The sequence below is a fragment of the Podarcis melisellensis genome (assembly GCF_964234715.1).
Source record: "Podarcis melisellensis genome assembly, chromosome: 7".
Classification (NCBI taxonomy): Eukaryota; Metazoa; Chordata; class Lepidosauria; order Squamata; family Lacertidae; genus Podarcis; species Podarcis melisellensis.
In genome coordinates, this window is record NC_138539.1 from 13,224,696 (window position 1) to 13,244,366 (window position 19,671).

The following is a 19,671-nucleotide window of genomic DNA, read 5'->3' on the forward strand; positions in this document are numbered from 1 at the left end:
TTCCTTTTCTCTTTTTCTGTTCATTGATGTATTTTTCTTCTTTTTTCTGTTTTTGTGTGTCATTCTGCTTTGTGGTTTTTGTTATAATTGTGGAAAATCTAATAAGTTTAATAATAATAAAAAGCAAAGCCAGTGTTCAGGGATGACGGAAGCTGGATCCAACACAGGCTCCCTTCCCTACTTTAGAAAGAATTTTTTTTGCATCTCAGCATTAGCCCTGCTCTCTGCAATATGGGGATAATGCTACTGGTGTAGCTTGCTATTCCAACTCCTCGAAAGGTTCCATCAACGGTGTCTCCGAAAAATTTTACACATCGCTTGGGAAGACAGGTGAACTAATGCCAGTGTACTAGAAGCAAGGATCACCAGTGTCGAAGCAATGATTCTTCAACATCAACTTCATTGGACTGGTCATGTTGTGCGGATGCCTGATTACCGTCTTCCAAAGCAACTACTCTATTCCGAACTTAAAAATGGAAAGGGTAGTGCCAGTGGTCAACAAAAGAGGTTTAAAGACTCCCTCAAGGCAAATCTTTAAAAAGTAGTATAAACACCGACAACTGGGAAACACTGGCCTGCAAGCGCTCCAATTGGAGAACAGCCTTTACCAAAGGTGCCGTGGACTTTGAAGATGGTCAAACTCAAAACGAAAGGGAGAAATGTGCTAAGAGGAAGGCACGCTTGGCAAACTCTCACTGTGGAAGGACGTGTGGATCCAGAATTGGCCTCCACAGTCACTTAAGGACTCAATGTTTGTAGTACATGGGCAGACGAGTCTAAAAAGCCTGGGACCCAAATTTTCATGGCCCTTGAGCAGCAATAGTGGTACCTTGGGTTAAGTACTTAATTCGTTCCGGAGGTCCGTTCTTAACCTGAAACTGTTCTTAACCTGAAGCACCACTTTAGCTAATAGGGCCTCCTGCTGCTGCTGCGCCGCCAGAGCACGATTTCTGTTCTCATCCTGAAGCGAAGTTCTTAACCCAAGGTACTATTTCTGGGTTAGCGGACTCTGTAACCTGAAGCGTATGTAACCCGAGGTACCACTGTAGTTAGTTCCTGGTGCTGTGCAGTCACATGTGAGAATGTACTCCTTGCCAATTCTGAATTTACGGCTCAGTGTTTTTCAGTATATGCACAGCTCTGCATTTAAGCACAGTAGGTGGTTTCTCTCCTAGCAATGGAGGAGATTTTGTTTGGTCTGTGTATATTAAGGACAACCGGCCAAATTCCCAGTTTCCTGGACAATGAGGTGGTACATACACATTCATATATTTTTTTGTCCATTTACTTCTCCATCAAACAGCCTCAGTCCAGTATATCTGAAGGAACGTCTCCACCCCCATTGTTCTACCCGGACACTGAGATCCAGCGCCGAGGTTCTGGTGGTTCCCTCACTGCGAGAAGCCAAGTTACAGGGAACCAGGCAAAAGGCCTTCTCGGTAGTGGCACCCTCCTTGTGGAACGCCCTCCCACCAGATGTCAAAGAGAACAATAACAACCAGACTTTTAGAAGACATCTGGAGGCAGCCCTGTTTAGGGAAGCTTTTAATGTTTGATGTATTACAGTATTTTAGTATTTTTCTGGAAGCCGCCCATAACCCCGGAACTTAAAGGAAGAGAAAGACAAGTATTTGTTATGAAACCAGATTTATTAAACCTTTTTGTACAGGAATTCTCCAACATCATCATGTCGATTTTCGAATATGTACATTATTTACAAACATCCAACATAGTGTTATTAGCATGGTACCTACCAATATATACAGATTCATAGGCAAGTATGTGGATATTTTTTTTCTTTTTTTAAAAAAACAACAACAACTGTATCACAGATACAAATATATTAAAGCAATCACAAGAGCTTTAGTGCAATCAAGGTAAAAAATTAAAGTTTCACCTCTAATTCTCTTGATTCTATCAAGTTAGTATTGCCAGCCATTAATTCACATTTAAATGCTCTTTTGACACCTCGGGTTTTGGGACACTCACACACACCTCTACAGTCATTAAGAAAACACAAAACCAATCAGAAGATGGCAAGACATTATGTGGGAAGGTTCATAGCAGATGAGGTATAAACAGATCACGAGCCCAATGGCTCCACCCTTTGGACAAAGCTAAGCTTTAAGAAATAGTAGGAATCTTAAGCAACGTCCACATTTGGTACTTTGAATTCTGGGCTAAACATGTATATCCAACCAGCTTTCCCCCACAAAGAATTCTGGGAACTGTAGTCCCATGAGACTAGCAATCACAAGACAGCCCAGCAGAAATACATTCCCCAGAGTTCCTTGAAAGGTAAAGGTAGTTTGCTGGTAGCATATCCCCGACCCTGATGAATACATCAGTTTCAGATACGGGATAAAAGTATTTTTGAAACAAAACCTGGTTGGCGTGTGTTTACACACACACACACACCCTTGCAAGCCAGTCAACAAAAGATGCTGATCTACAGAGCTGTTTGCTAGTTTGTTGACCCACACATTTTTCCACAGGGCACACCAACCGCCTCTGAGAAAGGAGAACCAACCGTCTCCCAAATGAACAAAAGTTTCCCTCTCTAGTTCTCTGGGTGATTTCCAGCTCACCCCGGGGCAAGTACCTATTTGCACAAACCGGAGCAGTCGTCTTTGTCAGGAGGAAGTTCATTACCGCATCCAGGAAGCAAATGCTTATTTCAAGTGTATTCATTATTCCACAAGAACTGGAGATACAAAAAACCACCACCACCAATGACCGCCAGTGGTACATGAACATTTAATAAGGGGAAGAGATTTCCAGAGGGAGATTACTCTTGAACAGCCTGATGGGAAGGTGAGGACATTGTTTAGAGGCTTACCGAAATGAGGATTTGTTTTTTTGTTTTCCTTCTTGTACAAGAGTGGTGCAAGGCATCAGAGAGCAGAGCCCACACCCTGCCAACACAAATGTTGTTTCGGTAAATAGATCGGGCTTCTATTTGCCTCTCAGGTTCAGGTTGGGACACTCTGGGTTGGTGTTTTGGCATTCAGATAGATATACTGGGCTACTTTTGGAGCGACACCTTCACACAGGAGCGCCAGGCAAGTTCCTTCGGATCATTTGCCTCGGGAGCTAAAAATGTCACGTTTTAAAGCAGGAATGAGGAACACCTGTGTCCCTTCAGATAGCTGATGGACTCCAACACCCATCATCCCAAGCCGGTATAGTCAATGGCCAGGAATGATGGGAATTCTAGTCCAACTGGAGGAGAACCACAGGTTTTCTCACCGCTGGTTTAAAGAGCTCAGGCAGATGCAACACCAAGGCCAGAAGTAAGCTTTAAATCTGCACCCACCAAGGACCAATTCTAGCGCTCAACGTAGAACACATTCATCAGCCAAGTCAAGGAGATTGCTACATCTGAGCCAGAAATGTCTCCGCCAACTGCCAACATTTCTTCAGGGGCTCGGAAATAAATACCTCCTGACCCGTGCGGTGGGGCTGTGTTGTTGCTGGACTACAACTCCCATCATGCTTGACCACTGGCTGATGGGAGGGCAGAATATGAAGTTCCCCTTATGCTACACAGGTACGCTTTTCACTGGAGATGCCAGGGAGCTGTTTTGAGAACGCAAACCACAATTCCTCCTTTTCTTGTCTTACGCAATGAGGCAATGCGGTCGGTTAGCTCAATGTCGGACCAGAAAGTTCCTAATCAGATGGGAAGATCAAGTCCCACTAAGCCTTGGGCAGGTCGCTACCTCCACCTGTTTGCCTCAGCATCCCCATCTGCGAAATGGGCACAGTGGTGCATTGCCTTCCAAGATTATAAGGCTATGTACGCAGGTGCAAGCAGCAGTATTGCATCACCTAAGGGTCACAAACGAGTGCACCCCATTTTATGGCTAAAACACATCTGGCAGAGGGGTTTTTTTTGGGGGGGGGTCTAGCTAGCCAATTCAGGTTTTCTGTAACCCTTCGTAAAGGCTTACACACCTCCTTAGAACAGGCATGGCAGAAGAGGAGGAAGAGGGCCAAAGGGAGAGAATGTCAAAAGGAAACCTCACCTATAAGTAAGAACTCTGAGAACTGCTCCCTTTAAGGAGGAGTCCTCAAGTCTGCTAAAGAATTGGATCCAAGAGAAATCGGATGTGGAAGGATTTTGGAGACAGAAAGACAAGATTTGCTACCTGCACCGTCACACAACAGGGGACTCCAAGGTTGTAGGGGCTTTTGTGGCAGTTCAGGAGGCACCAACAGTCCTGATCTCATCAATCAAACGTAGACATTCCAGGTTTAGGCTGATAATGGGTTAGGAACGGGGTGGTCTGACGTTCAAGCCAATGGCAAAAATCCTCATTGTTTTAAGGGCCCCTGTATTCCAAAGCAAAACAATTCTGGTGCAAATGCACCCAACCCCCTGGACCTGTCGACCCAAATCCACCCCAAACCATTAAAGTCCCAAGAATTCAGACAGGAGCCCAATTCATCCCACAAGATGCACGGCCAACTTCTACAGCTGCCTGATTTATCTTGGCTAGCACAAAGCCGTTACAGCTCTGTCGAAAAGCCAAGGAGCTACAGTTTAGTTGAGGTTCAGATTTTGAATAGGGGGAAAGGCGAATTTGACCAACCAAGTAATTCCAGGTTAATCGCCTCCTGGAAGGCTGAAAACAGTCAAATGGGTTTCAAGCCACAAACTCTGAAAGGCAGCTAAGAAAAGGAACTGGCAAACTGGAGGCAGAAGGGGGTGATTCTCACATGTTAGGAGACGCAAGCTCAAAACCAGTTAGATAATCTTAGCTATAAAAATAGACAATCCGGCTGATTATTTTTTTTTGCACCGTGACTATCACAAGCCCCCTGCCTAGCACTTAAAGAACTGTGCCTGTATTCTCTCTTACATCACCAGTGAAGAGATTCTGTAATCTAAGCCAGCCCAGAGCCCTGTCACTTTGATGGATGAGAGACAGAGCAATCCAGTTGGCCCTTCTGTAGTTTCGACAACAATATAACCTTGCCTGCAGAACAAGGCTGTGTGGATCTGAACATGGAACCAAGAAGCTACAAGGTGTTTTGCTTTTTCTTAAAAAACCAGCCAACAAAGACTGCAAACCTCAGACTGCTTATTCCAGGCAGCCCTATATATAAAATTCCCACTGAAGTCCAGAGCAAACTTTAAAAGTCACAGCCTAGAAGTCCCAGGCCGAAGCGCGTTTTGCAAAGGTCCATTTGCTCCAGAGTAAGTCCCACAGGAATTCAAATGGGAATTCGTGAAGCAGGCGACGGATGTCAATCTCCTACTTGCAAGGGTACGACTGTCCTGACCGCAGCTCAATTTTTGGGAAGGACCACAGAAAACGAAGAGAGAGAGGGTGGAAATTAAAGACTGCACGAGAGTGTGAGAGGCTTCTTGTCCCCCGAGGCAAAAACCCAGAGCTAGCAAAAGAAGGAGCTAATGTCGTCATCCTCCCTGGATTTCTCCGGAACAACCTGATCGGAGGCTCTCATGTCCTGGTTGGCGTAACCTGATTCCAAAACAGAGTCAAACCAAGGATGGAGCAAGATTTCTGGAGCTGTGAGTCTCTCGGAGGGCTCCCTCCTTAGCAAGCTTCGGATAAGGCAACGGGCTTTGGGAGAGACGTGGTCCGGAATGCAGAACTGTCCGCGCCGGATTTTAGAAAAGAGGGCAGTAGGGTCCGAGTCATGGAAGGGGTAACGTCCCACGAGGAGGGTGTACAGCATGACTCCTAAGCTCCAGACGTCAGCCGACTTGCCGGAATAAGTCCCCATCGTGTTAAGGATCTCTGGGCTGACGTAGGCTGGGCAGCCATGTTTGTCCGACAAAGCATCGTCCTCCCCTTTGATGATGTGCGTGTCCTCCAAGCTTTCGAGCCGGAGCTGCGTCCTGGAGAAGAGGAAAGAGACTGAGGCATCAGTTACCAAGCAAGGCCAGGAACTGGCACAGAGGAGGAAAGTTGACTGGGGGAAGGGGAAAATGGTATCATTGCATGCAGGAGCTCCCAGTTTCAATCCCAGAGATGTCCCGGTAGGGCTGGGACAGTCTGCTGTCTGAAACCTTGGAGAGCTGCTTCCAGTCCGTGTAGACAATACTGAGCTAGATGGACCAATGGCCGCCATTTAAGGCAGCTTCCCTAGTCACTTTCCCACACGTTGGTGAGCAAAATGGGTCACAAGACAAGGAGAGAAACACAAGGAAGGCACGCCAACACGTAAGTCCAACAAAGGGTCCAGCAACGGTGGTGGACTCCTTCATTGTATGTTTTTAAGCAGAGGTTGGATATGGAGGCTTCTGTTGAGATTCCTGCATTGCTCTACGCTTCTCTGAAACTATCAGATCTCAAAATACATGAACCAGAGTCAGGTCAGGGATGATAACATAACCAAGAGCCAGTTATTCAAGAATGTCAAGTGCAGGGAATTGGCAAACAGTTTCGTCACATCCTGGAGATAAGAACCGCCCCCTTCCCAAATGACAGCAACTATGTTGTATCCTGGGACATGGGTGGTGCTGTGGGTTAAACCACAGAGCCTAGGACTTGCCGATCAGAAGGCCAGCGGTTCGAATCCCCGCAACGGGGTGAGCTCCCCTTGCTCGGTCCCTGCTCCTGCCAACCTAGCAGTTCGAAAGCACGTCAAAGTGCAAGTAGATAAATAGGTACCGCTCCAGTGGGAAGGTAAACGGCATTTCCGTGCGCTGCTCTGGTTCGCCAGAAGCGGCTTAGTCATGCTGACCATAGAATAATAGAGTTGGAAGAGACCACAAGGGCCATCGAGTCCAACCCCCTGCCAAGCAGGAAACAATGACTACATGACCCGGAAGCTGTACGCTGGCTCCATCGGCCAATAAAGCGAGATGAGCGCCGCAACCCCAGAGTCAGTCACGACTGGACCTAATGGTCAGGGGTCCCTTTACCTTTATGTTGTATCCACGAACTGTACCAAAAATGCTCAAAACTTTTAGATTAAGGATCTAATTCTGTTTATTCAGATTTAAGTCCTACGGAACTCTGTGAGGCTTACTCCCAGGGTACGTGAGCTTAGGTTTGTAGCCTCCATCGATCAGAAACCATTACACACAAACCGCTGCTGAAAGGTTTCTGCGTGTCGTGCTCATCATCGGTTGACTGTAGCATCAAGAAGTGACTCAGGCTATGATGAATGGGACGCCTCAGATCACAGACCACAGCCAGAACTTTCATGATCACCCACCAAATGAAAACACAAAGGCAAGGCTTTTTGACTGAGGCAAGTCACACGCTCCGGGAGAGGAGAGATTATGCACGTGAAGGAATGAGCTGGACGGGAATATAGTTCCTGATGTCAACAGCATGAGACAACTGAGCCACTCAGGACCACAATCTCACTTCAACGGTGCAGGGCAATTTCCCTGGGCAAATAATATATCAGAGAAACACATTGCGAAGACACTCACAGACATCACTCTGTGACTGCCACAGCCACCGATGCCAGCACTCAGGTGACACAGCTTGGTAGGTGAAGCATGAGACTCGTGCTCTTGGGGTCGTGGGTTCGTGCAAAAGGTTCCTGCACTGCAGGGGGTTGGACCAGATGCCCCACATGGCCCCCTCCAACTGTACAAGAGCATTGCTCGATTACTCCGGCCTTGAGGATTTCAGTGCGGCGATGCCAAATTCACAGGGCAGAGATCCTGGGCTGAAGCCAGCTGAGCCCCGGTGACGTCAAGCCTTAACTGGCTGGTGGATCGCAGCCAAAACCCACATCCCTTTTGTTCCTGATATAGTCACAACACTTTGGGCTCAGATATGCATTGCCACCACACACACACAGAAACACACATACAAACAGGCATTGCAGGGTATATACCCTGCTTTTAAGCAAACACCCCATTTCCCAGAGCTTTTCACCATTTCAGTTGCCGTTTTTTAAAGTTGGTGAGATATTCTCTGGCTCCTGCAGGGCTCCCTGCTCAGTAAAGCCTTCCTTACAGTTTTGTTGGCCTGTAAAATGCATTGATTTGCTCGCTGTTCGCTGTCCTCAGGGTGACCTTCCTGTCCTCTAATGCAAAAGATTCCTCTCTCCTCCCTCCCCACCGGCCACAACTCCACCGGATGGTTTTCTAAGCGGAAAATATGACTCAACCTACCCTCGCCTGCCCTCCCACTGCCTGGCGGGGCACCCAAACTCCGCACCTGTGCTTGCCAGGCTAATTGCTTAACCCTCTGATTACCAAACAGGGAAGCACATGACACGCTCCCTGCGCAACGCTTCGGTTTCCAAATTCGCAGCACTGGATGCAAGCTGCTATTTTGGCTAGCGGTTGTTGGGGGGGGGGTTTGCTTTTCTCTACAGGACAACTTGTCCTTTCTGCTGCGAAACTGTAAATCTGCAAGCAGGGAGGGCAGAGAATAATTTGGCTACAAGGCTCCAGTCTCGATTTTTGCTCACCAGGGCGATGGTTCGTACATGCATGCCCCCCGGCTCTTAGGTGTTATTCAGCTGTTGATGACTTGGGAGCAGAATGTGTGATCCAGTTTCACTTTTTGTGGTGGTGGGGTGGTAGGTGGGCAAGGGAACACTGGCTGAAAATGCAGGCTCCGTTTGTGGCTTTTTGATCATTCCGGCCACCCCATAATACCCACGCTCAGCACTTCCATGAAGAAGATGATCAGAGCGGGTTTTTTTTAAAAAAAAAAAAAAGAAAGAAAATCCACTGTCTGCTCTGCAATTGATTGGCACGCAGGGCACACAATTTGAACTCGCTTCCTGGGGCGGATGCCACGCCCTCCAATAGATTACTAAGTCCTTTCGACCCCTCCACAAAAAATTACACTCACTACTCATCTTTTTTTTAAAAAAGCAGAAAACAAATTTGTGCCTATCCCTCCATGCCCATTGACATTTTTAAAGTAAAAACTAAACTGAATAGCATTAATAAATAATAATAATAATAATCATAACAATAATAATCTGGGTGGCTTCCAACAGGTATAAAAACTTAACAATTATCTCTCAAAGTTCCTCGCTCTGCAATGTCAGGCCCCCTCCCTCCAAGCAAACTAAACTAGATTGCGTGCAGAAGCCCCCAGATTGAATTCCCAGCATCTCCAGTTAGCATGCCCGGGGGGCAGGGTGTGGACCCTGCCTGAAATCCTGGACAGCTGCTGCCAGTCAGTGTAGACAGTACTGAGTATAAGTCAGCTTCCTGTTTTCCTAGATTTACTGTGGTGTTTATTGTGGGGCGGCTGTACGAAATCAGAACTTATAAAATGCAACCGCCACCTCTTTCGTACAGTGGCTGGAAGCCTCCAAAATGGCAGGAAGCTCGCTCCCTGCGTCTCAAGCCTCCTTTAGATGGCCTTGCACACGGGAAAGACATGATATTCTGTACCAAGAAAGCAATGTGGGCAAATTGAATGCAAAAAGGAGTCTTGCAAACAAGCTGTCCTTCAGGAACTGCTCTGCCAGGCAGAACCAAAACTTCCTTATTCCTGTCCAGGAGCAGATTCTCCCACCTGTTTGGAGGTTACTGTGTGGGGTGCCTTGAAGCAGATCAGAGAATCCAGGGGTTATATGTTTGAAACACAGGAGAACCAAAACCTACGAGAGCTTAACAGCCACCTTTACGAAGAAGAAACCATCGGAATGATGCACAGTCATAAACATAACCCAACGCAGGCTGCAATTTGCACACTCCCTAAGATCCAACAGCTGACTATGGCATCACTTCAAAGTAATGCGTGGATTGCAGCCCTCAAGTGTGAAACTGTTTCTGCTGATGTCAAAAGCAGAACTCCCACAGAGTTCAAATGGGCTGGAGTTTCACACCTATTCCGGGCTGCCCACATAACACCCAACTGCAGGTTATCTTCAAAGAGTTTTGCAAAACCTGCCAACACTTTAGCAGCAGCAGCACCCTCAGCTCCTCATTTTCAGTTGCATGCATATATATTTATAACACACACACAGAGAGAGATAAAGGCTCCATGCTTCTTGCACCACCTTTAAGCAGTCGACCCTTCCTACGGCCTCTATATACACAGGGAAAACTGCATCAATCCTGTGGACAACAGCACACCAGGTCTGCAAAAAGAAGCAGAGCAAATCAACCAGGTACGGATTGCAAGGCTGAGCACCGTTTGTGAATCAAGAGCTGGTTTCTAGAAGATGTGCTCTCTCTCCAGCGTTAGAAATTTGCCAGGCGCATTTTGCACCTGGCTACCGGCCACTCACGACTAAGTGAAGGCACCCAACATCTCCTCCATCTGGAAGTGCGTGCCTGGGGATCCTTGGATCCTGACCGTTTTTCGCACGCGAATGACACATCCTGCAGAATCCTACCCCTTCTAATTTTATCTGCACAATCAGAAGGAATTTCAGGAGCTGAAAAGTCATGTTGAAAAATACGACGTTTGAGCCGCCTGGCCCCCAAATGGCAACTGGGCATTGTGTTTTGGCAACTATAACCCTGGTTTAAGTAGCTATTTGGCGCCTAGCTTATACAGTGGTACCTCGGGTTACATACGCTTCAGGTTACATACTCTGCTAACCCAAAAATAGTACCTCGGGTTAAGAACTTTGCTTCAGGATGAGAACAGAAATCGTGCTCCGGCAGCACAGCAGCAGCAGGAGGCCCCATTAGCTAAAGTGGTGCTTCAGGTTAAGAACAGTTTCAGGTTAAGAACAGACCTCCAGAACGAATTAAGTACTTAACCTGAGGTACCACTGTATATCCGAGTTTCTATGAAGATGATGGACTTTTCGGAGCGAGCCAACCTCACCGGAAGAGTCCGTGACCAGAAGGAGAAGGAGTACCAGGAGGAATGGAGGAAATTCAAAGACTATTTAGTTAAATATGCTAAGATAATTTAAATAGAAATACATGCAAACACCAGCTAGGCTCAGGATTTAATTATATGATGTGATGTTATAGAATAGCATGTTTAAATTTAATATGATAAGAAAGACGTTAATTGATTCAAGTAAATTTTATGAGAAATTTGTTTTGGAAAACTGTTACAATGATATATATTGAAATTCAGCCAGGGGGATTTGAGGAAGTCACGTAACCATGTTATTAAGAGTGGAATAATTACATAAATAATTAGGATTTATGTTTGTTTGTTTGTTTATAAATTTTGGAAAATCAATAAAATTTTATATATATGGGTAACTGGACAATCATGGGACTGAGAGTAATCTCAGCCGTGTCTCTGCTTCCAGTAGGTTGTGTCACGTGACAACTGCAATAACACAGCCCCTGGCCAACCCTGGATAGTTAACTACATGCCTGTTCAAATGCAATGGAAACCCATGCTCTAGGGAAAGGAGTGTGGGCTGAGGAATCTTTCTTGGACTGAGGACACAGGAGTTGCACTTTGCTGAGGCTCACCCCCAACCATTGTTCTGAGCGAGCCAGCGTTGTGTCAGCGTCAGACCCATGGGATTTCGACCGCATACCTTGACTCTTGAGTATCAGTACTGCCTTGAACAATTCATCGCAAGTACACACTGTGCCAACTGCAACCCATTTCTCTCGCTTCACCACCTCCAGCCAACACAATTCTCATTCACGGTCCGTGCCCAAATGTAAACCATTTGAATATGCAATACTTAAGAATGACACCAAGGTGTAATTTGCTGCCGTCCTGCCAGACACCTAGCCCTGTAATCTCAACGAGACCTGGAGTAACACATGACCCAGCGCAACCCACAAACCAGCTGAGCCAGTCTCCGCGCACCTGAACCAATGACCCACCTCAACAAAATCAAGACAAAGCTTTTTGGATTCTACACGGTTTAAGTCCATCTGAGTTCAGTGGAGCTCTCGGTTATAGGTCGAACTTGAGAAAGCACCCTCTCAGTCCTGATCAGTATTCCTCTGCTTGCAAAGGAAGCAGTTTAGGAGCAACTTCACAGATGGAAACCTCCCTACAAAGGGGTGCCACGAGGTACTTTATTGTCCACAAACACCACGCAAGATTGAATTTCACCGCAGGCATGCAGATTGGGAAATCAGGATTTGGCAAAGAAATCCCCGACTTCGGTACGTGCCATCTGCACATATGATGGAATGTATGTTTTCTCCCACACCTAAATAAAATTGTCGGAAGCTTGGCGGTCCCCAAGCTTGAGAGCTGGAAGACTCAACGCACTACTCTGGCAGATGGATAGCTCAGCTGGTTAGAGCATGGTCTGATGACGTCAAGGTTGCAAGTTCAATCCTCCCATGAGATACTTGCCTATTCCTGCATTGCAGGCAGGGGTTAGATCAGGCATGGCCAAACCTGGTCCTCCAGATGTTTTGGGACTACAACTCCCACCATCCCTAGCTAACAGGACCAGTGGTCAGGGATGATGGGAATTGTAGACCCAAAACATCTGGAGGGCCAAGTTTGGCCATGCCTGGACTAGGTGATCCCTCCCAACTCTACAATTCTACGATTCCACGATTTCCCTGGACGGTGGGATGTACCACAAATAACAAATTCATTGACTTATGGTAAAGAACAGCCCCTAAGAGGCCAAGATCCAAAGAACAACTCATTTAGCCCACTGCACCAGCACCGGATTCAGGAACTGCGCGGGGCGTCAATTTGCTTTAGCTGCTGAGCATAGAATCAAAATCCAACTAGGCAGACATACAGTAAAATAATACTCTGGATCCCTTGCCAGAAACAAGACAGATGTTTATATAACATAACTAATGTGGTGCAAAGTCAATGAAGGTGCGCTTTGAACCAGGAAGTCCAAAGTTCAGATCTCTTGACCGTCATATACACAAACCAACTGGCTTGGGTACGCTCCCGTTTTTATTTTGGGTATAAAACTACAGGGTTGTTGCACAGATTAATGTGATAGTGACACTTGCAGCAGCCAATGTGGTGGCCTCTGTATGTTGCCAGGCAACAACTGCCATCACCCCGGATCATCAGCCTCCCCCGGCTGGGGCAGATGGAAGCGGGGTTTCCAACAACACCTGATGTTTCTTATTATAAAGGAAGCACTCTAAGATATTGTGCACACAAAGATATATAGCAAAAATATATATTGTGCACACAAAGATATATAGCAAAAAAGAGGACACGGTGGTGGAACCTACACACATATAAAAAAACCGCTTTGAAAACGCTTTATTTGAAAACGTTTTAAAAAATACATCCAATTCTGCATAGCTCACTTTCACCATCTAGAGTCACATTTGTATACTGCAGTTTGCAACGCCTTTAAAATGTTTCACTTGCAGTTGTGTAGCTGAGTCCTACGACGACTTGGCCCCCACCAAAACTACCTTCAGCTCAACAGACCAGTCAAACCTTCTCTCCTAAAGAGTCTTCTATGCCAATACAGGTATGCAACTTGCAGCCAGTGGGCCAAACCTGGCCTTGCAACCACCAGCTACAGAGCAGAGGGATGAGAATACAGGGAGTGCAGGAATCTGGCATATGTTTGATGAGTGAGGCATTTGATCCTCCTAGCTCAGTACTGACAAGCAATGGGTTTCCAAGCGAGGGACGCCCCGCCAGCTCCACCTTGAGATGCTGGGTCTTGAACCTGGGACCTTCTGCATGCAAAGCAGATGTTCTACCACCAAGGAATGCCCCTTCCCCTGCAAAGCCCTGGGGGGAAAGTCGTGGCTTTCTTGCCCCCCACCCAAACTAGCTGAAGAAAGAGCTCTCCCCAGAGTGTTTGGGGAACTTTAAGACAACCACAAACCCCTTGCTCACCTTTCTTCACTAGAAAACACGAACTTCCTGAGTTTGAGGTCCCCCAGCACAATGGCGGACTGGTGGCAGTGGGCAACCGCCGAGACGATTTGCTTGAAGAGCTTGGCTGCCTCCTGCTCTGGAAGACGCTTGCAGCTCCTGACGTAGGAATGCATGTCGCCAAAGTCCTTATCGAAGAAGACGTAGGCTTTCGTCTCCCCGAGAATCACTTCCACGATCCCGGTGATGTTTCTGTGCGACGGCAGCTGGATGTAAGGTCGGATCTTGTCCTGGTAGTGTTTGAGGGGGAAGACCTGGAAAAAAGAGGGCCAAGGGGAGAGCTGTGGTTAGAGAACGGGGATTTGCCAAAGGGGTTTTCATACCAAGAAAATCTAAGCGGATGGGCATAGGTTGAAACATCCACCGCCTTCAAGCAGCAGTGGAGAACTTGCGGCCTTCCAGATGTTGTGGGACTACAACACCCATCCTCCTTGACTGTTGGCCATGGCTGATGGGAGTTGTAGTTCAGCAACCTCTGGAGGGCCAAAGGTTCTCCCCTCCCTGTTTTAAAGCATTAGAAATCAAAGAGGGAGCAGGTAGCATAAATTGCAGAGAAGGAGGAATGACACGCAGTTTTAAAGGGGCAGAGAATGGGAAGTCGGGAGGGTGATTTTTTTTAAAAAAAAGAATTACACATTTTCTTAATGGTGTCTGTCGAGATAAATGGATTTCAATGAAATGTATTTAGAATGCACAAGGGTTTGCATGCTGATAATTTCATGCACCATGGCATGCATATCAACAGCCACCAGCCAGAAGAACTGGAGAGCTTCCACTTGGGAGTGGCTGTATATCTGGAATTGTTACTGGAAAGAGGTGTGCCCAGCCAGAGACATCTGGTTGGCTGCTGATAGAATCGGAAGGCTGAACTCATCTAGACAAGGGTTTCCTAAACTTGGGTCCTCCTGCTGTTTTTGGACTACAATTCCCATCATCCCTGACCACTGGTCCTGCTAGCTAGGGATAATGGGAGTTGTAGTCCAAAGCCAGTTGGAAACTCAACTTTGGGGAAACCCACAATGTAGTATTGTCCCCAGACCAAAGGTATTTGAATAGCCATACCCCTTTCTGTCCCACGCCAGCTTTTAACGCCGGCCAATTCCTAGTTCTGCACACTCACAATTACAGAAGAGAAACGAAACCCCCATTTTCAGCACCAACACCAAGCCAGAAACCTCCTGAAAGCAAAGCCCCCAAGTTAAGTGTGAGCTCAGTTCCCGACGCTTCTCTGCCAGCCCTGAAAAAGTACCTCTGGGTATGCAGTGGGAAAGAGAGGCAGAGAGAGAAGCAGGGAGAGGCATTTAAAACCATCCACCCTCCAATCTGTCTGCGGTGATTCAGACAAAGGCGATGGCGACCCAGCTCCCATTTCGGAGCATGCCAAACTCTGAGCAAGGGAAGGAGAGGATTAAAAGCCTCTCTCATGCTTTATTCACAGATGTTTTGCAAGACTTTGGGCATGTTCTCCGGCTGACCTGCAAGGGCTCTGCTGGGTTACTCACATCCTAGGCCTGACTGGAAACTGTGACGTATACACAGAGTGTCATCATTCCAGTCCAGGCAACCCGGCAAGAGACTCCGTGCCGTGGGAGCCCCATCGTCCTCTCCTCCCTGCCCAACTTAACTCCCTGTCCCCGGCTCGCTCCATGTCATTTCAGCTGTCTCCAGTTACTGCAAACGAGAAGTGTTAAATTAACAGTCACCAAATTGTAGTGTTGGAAGGGGTCTCTGGGTCATCTGGTCAAAGCCCCTGCAATGCAGGAATCTCAACGAAAGCATCCATCAGTGGCTATTGGCTATTTGCTCTAGCATTAGAGGTGTTTATGCCAGGCTGCATACAGACCATACATTTAAAGCACATTCTTTCCCTCAAATTATTCTAGGTACTGAGGCTTAGCTTCCACTGAGCTACAATTCGCAGCAATCCTTAAACCGGTGAGTCCCAGTCACAACCAGCCTATCAGAGGCCTGGTTGAGTTATTCCAATGGAAAGAGATTCCCTGCTTGGGGGAGATCAGTGGGGCTGCTTGCAAAGCTCGATTAAAAGATCCTTGCAGCCCGACCTCCTGGGCGCTTTCACAAGCAGAAATAGGTCAGAACTGCTACGATAAAGTAAACCAAGGAGCAGCAAACTAAGCCGTGTCGCTACTAATTTGGCATGAAATATCCACTGAAACCTCTGGCACATTTTCTCTGTCCCCTGCCGCTTAACAAAGCCTAAATAGGGGTAAGTGAAATACATGATTATTCTCCCCATGTTAATTCCTGCCTCCTTCCCTCCCCCACTTCCGTCATCTGCCCTGTACTGAATCTTGTCCTTTCATATTTTCTAAAATCTGTCAAAGAGACCTGTGTAGCTCAAAAGCTTGCATCCCAGTTTGAAGATGAAATAAAACGCATCTCGTTGTTCCAGGCTATGCAACTGTTAAGTGCTGCAATCATCCAGGGACTTGCTCCAGAACCATCTCATTTATTTTAATGGGTTTGCTGCAGAGCAAGTGCGGGAAGGCCGTCCAGGTCTCCACAACTGCACCTCCTATGAGAAAGCCTGTAAACAGCAGGTGGCAGCAGTAAACTCCATCTCTCCAGCTACTGCCCTGCTCAAAGAGATTGGGGAAATATTCAAGGACAGTGTGAGTGTGCGCGTTTTATTTAAAGAGCTGAGGACACCTCATGGAAAACTTGGAAAGCTCTGCTAGTCTCAGCCAATTCCTGCTTGCGTACTATTCTGCAGGAGGGAAGCGGAAAACAGAGGAGGATGACGGAGGAGAAACTTAACCCTTTTTTGTCAAGTGTGGGGAATCTTTCCAGATGGTTTCCAACCCCCCAACCCCCCCCAAAAAAACCTAACGCGGAGAAATCCAGCCCTGATCTCTGCACGGATCTCCACAAAAAGAACACAATCTAAGTTCTGCCGGCTCAGTGCAACCCCGACCTAATTCGTCTACATCATGTTTTGCAGATATTTGCTTGCTGGCACCATCATTACATAAATCCAGCGCCCACTACGATCCTATTTCCCTTCACAAGCCCATTCTTACACGCGTTTACTCGGAAAGAAGCCCAAACCACGCTCAATGGCACTGACTCGCGAGAAAGCGCACCTAGGCACCCACATCCTTTCGGATCACGGGAATTCCAGGAACGTGTGGAATGTACGAGTTTGCCAGTGTTGTTTCAAATTCTGCCCCCAACCTTCCACCCCGCGCACAAGAGTCCCGATCCACGCGCCACTTAAGCCCGAGGAGATTCTGATTCAGAAGACCCGATTCGGCTCGCGTGTGAAAACACCGGGTTTTCAAGGCTGTTACGCACGCTTTCCTCAAGGTAGCCAAGTTCCACTGAAGTTTACTCAATGGAGCTTGCTTCCTTCCTTCCGAGCGCAATCGCCGACGGCGCGGCCGAGGCTGGCCGGTCCCCCCGCTTTCCAAGGCGCAGAGGGGGCTCCCCCAAACACGAAGAAGGGCTCGGACACCCGTCCCAAGCGTCCCCGGCGGCGCTTACCTTGCAGCGCAGCTCCCGTCCGGTGTTGATGTCGAGCGCCCTGGAGACGTGATCCCGGTCGGGCAGGGGCAACAAGAGGTAACCGGCGACCAGGCTGGGGCCCTGCGCGCTGCCGTTCCCTCCGGGGGTGCCCGCAACCGAGCCGCCACCTCCGGGGGCCGGAGAGACCGGCCCGCAGGGCGATCCGGGCGCGCTGAAGCAATCGTGGGGCGCCGCCGCGCTGGAGCAGTCGACGGCGAGGCGAGCGCACTTGGCGGCGGGCGGCGCGTCCTCGGCGCCGTCGTGCAGCAGGAGCCGCTTGGCGGGCGCGCACCGGCAGCGAGGACCTCCCGCGCCGGCTGCCGGCGGGTGCAGGAGCACGGCGGGGCTGCGGGGCTCGAGCTGGCGGCTCATGGAGCTGGCGGGCGGCGGCGGCGGCGATCCGAGCGCGGTGTGGCGCGCGAAGGCGGGAACGAGGCGGCCAAGGAAAGCGGCTCCGGCTGCTGCTGCTGCTGCCCAATTAATTGTCCTTCCGCGGCTGATTCAGGCGACCTCCTCCGCTCCGAGGGAAGCAGCGCTCCCGGCCGAGGCTTGTGCAATGCCGTCCAGCAGCCTGGCGCGCATCCCCTCCTGCTCTCCTCCTCCCTCGACGGAGAGCGCCCGGCCACAAGTGCAGGCGCGCCCCTCCGCTCACCATCTGCCGGCAGCGCGGCCAAACTCCCGGGAGCTCATCAAAGTTCCCCGTGACGCAAGGGGAAGCGGGCGGGGCCTCGGGGAGCGCGGCCTCCCATTGGCGGCCTCAGCCCCATTCAGCACGGCTGCAGCCGACCGAGCGAGTAAAAAAGGGAAGAGAGCCGAGCCATCTCCAGCCAGGCAATGGGAAGAACCCGCGAGGAGAGAGGGAGCGCCTTGGTCATTCGCCTGGAGCGCACCGGGGCGCTTCAGAACGGCGCGGGGTGGAGGTTAGAGCGCTGGGCTGGGAGATCGGGGTTCAAGTCTCCCCGATCAAGCTGGGAAAAGTTGGAGAGCAGTGGAAGAAACGCTCAAAAGGCAGCAGCCTTCCCCAACGTTGCATTCGGGCCCCGAGTGCGACTTGCAATGGGCTGCTCTGGAGGGGAAGTCTCGTCAGTCTCGTGTCGTCATCCCACCACGGCCACCCATTCCCCCCACATTTCCCCAATCTTAAATTCAGTTCTCCACATTTAGCCATGAATAATAGAAAGGGAGAACTGCAAAGTTGGAAGGGAAGCCCGAGAAACATCTCCGAGAAAGATCCCTGCAATGCAGGAATATGCGCAGGGAATCGAACCTGCAACATTGGTGTCATCAGCACCACACTCAACCAACTGAGCTGTCCAGATGGACATTTGCAGATCAGTTTGGGAATTCGTTTTATTAAAAAAATCCCTTATGAAAACGCACCAGCATTTTAGTGCAAAATTTATCCATTTTTGCATGCGATTTTGCCCCATAGGCACATTACTTTTGCAAGCAATTCCTCCTAATGTTTTTGCAAGTCATTTTCACCTCTATTTGCATTCCTATGCGTCCTTTACCTGGCAATATGCATTTTCCTACAGATTCCCTGGCTGGAGCCTTTTGCATTGCAAAATCTGGAGAAATGCAAAATTTGCTGCAGTTTGGTTTTTGAGAATTCCCTCAACAGTGTTCATCCCATGTGACTTAAAACTGCAACCATTCCTTGCAAATAGTACAAACTGGATGCGCTGAAATGATTTGTTGATTTTGGACAACATCTATAATCATTCTTCAGACAAACCACCAGCTGGAGAAAAGCAGCCAGGACCAACATATATTGTCTAGAGATGGTTCAGGCATGCCAGGCACCACAGGAAGAGGAACATACTCAAATGTGCTATTATTTACACACACACACACACCTGCAATATCGAGCCTTGAATAGTAAGCAATTTGTAGGGCAGATCACCCGCTAAGTGGCAGGTGCAATCAGTACCATCTGCTGATTCTAGAGGCAAATTTACTGCTTGAGGTCACCATCCGCAGAATCATATGTTCCAGGAATACAGGTACTTTTAGAGATCTCCAAAGAGATACGCAAACCGCAAGGCCAATGGCCAGCTTGCCATGAGCTACTTTCAGTGTATTTTAAGAAGCACATGCAATGCCTTGTGCTGGATGACTCATAGCATATCAGTCCCATTAATGCATCTGAACACTAAAAACAAGAACTGCATTTGTTCAAGGAGGATATCCTGGGGGTTCCATTTGTTGCTTCCCTACATGATGACACCAGGGAAAGGTTCTGCAAATGCTTTCTCAGCCTTTTCTTTCAAAGTGCATCATTTCTGGGCCTTCTAGCCTCGTCGTTCAGCAACTACATAGGCATCTCAGCCGGTACAGCGTGAGACTATTAATACTAAGGGTTTTGGGTTCGAGCCCTGCGCTGGGCAAAAAGGTTGGACTAGTTGACCCTCAG

At 48.4% G+C, this 19,671-nt stretch overlaps 1 protein-coding gene across 1 annotated transcript; it reads right to left on the bottom strand.

Annotated features, from left to right (window-relative positions):
• Positions 1–1,630: 1,630 nt before the first annotated feature.
• TRIB1 (tribbles pseudokinase 1) lies at positions 1,631–17,927 on the bottom strand. The gene is made up of 3 exons (XM_081918917.1): positions 17,235–17,927; positions 13,692–13,984; positions 1,631–5,869 (listed from the first exon to the last, which is right to left on the bottom strand). The coding sequence occupies exons 1-3, from the start codon at positions 17,625–17,627 to the stop codon at positions 5,401–5,403; spliced, it is 1,155 nt and encodes a 384-aa protein (XP_081775043.1). The 5' UTR covers positions 17,628–17,927; the 3' UTR covers positions 1,631–5,400.
• Between the last annotated feature and the right edge of the window lie 1,744 nt (positions 17,928–19,671).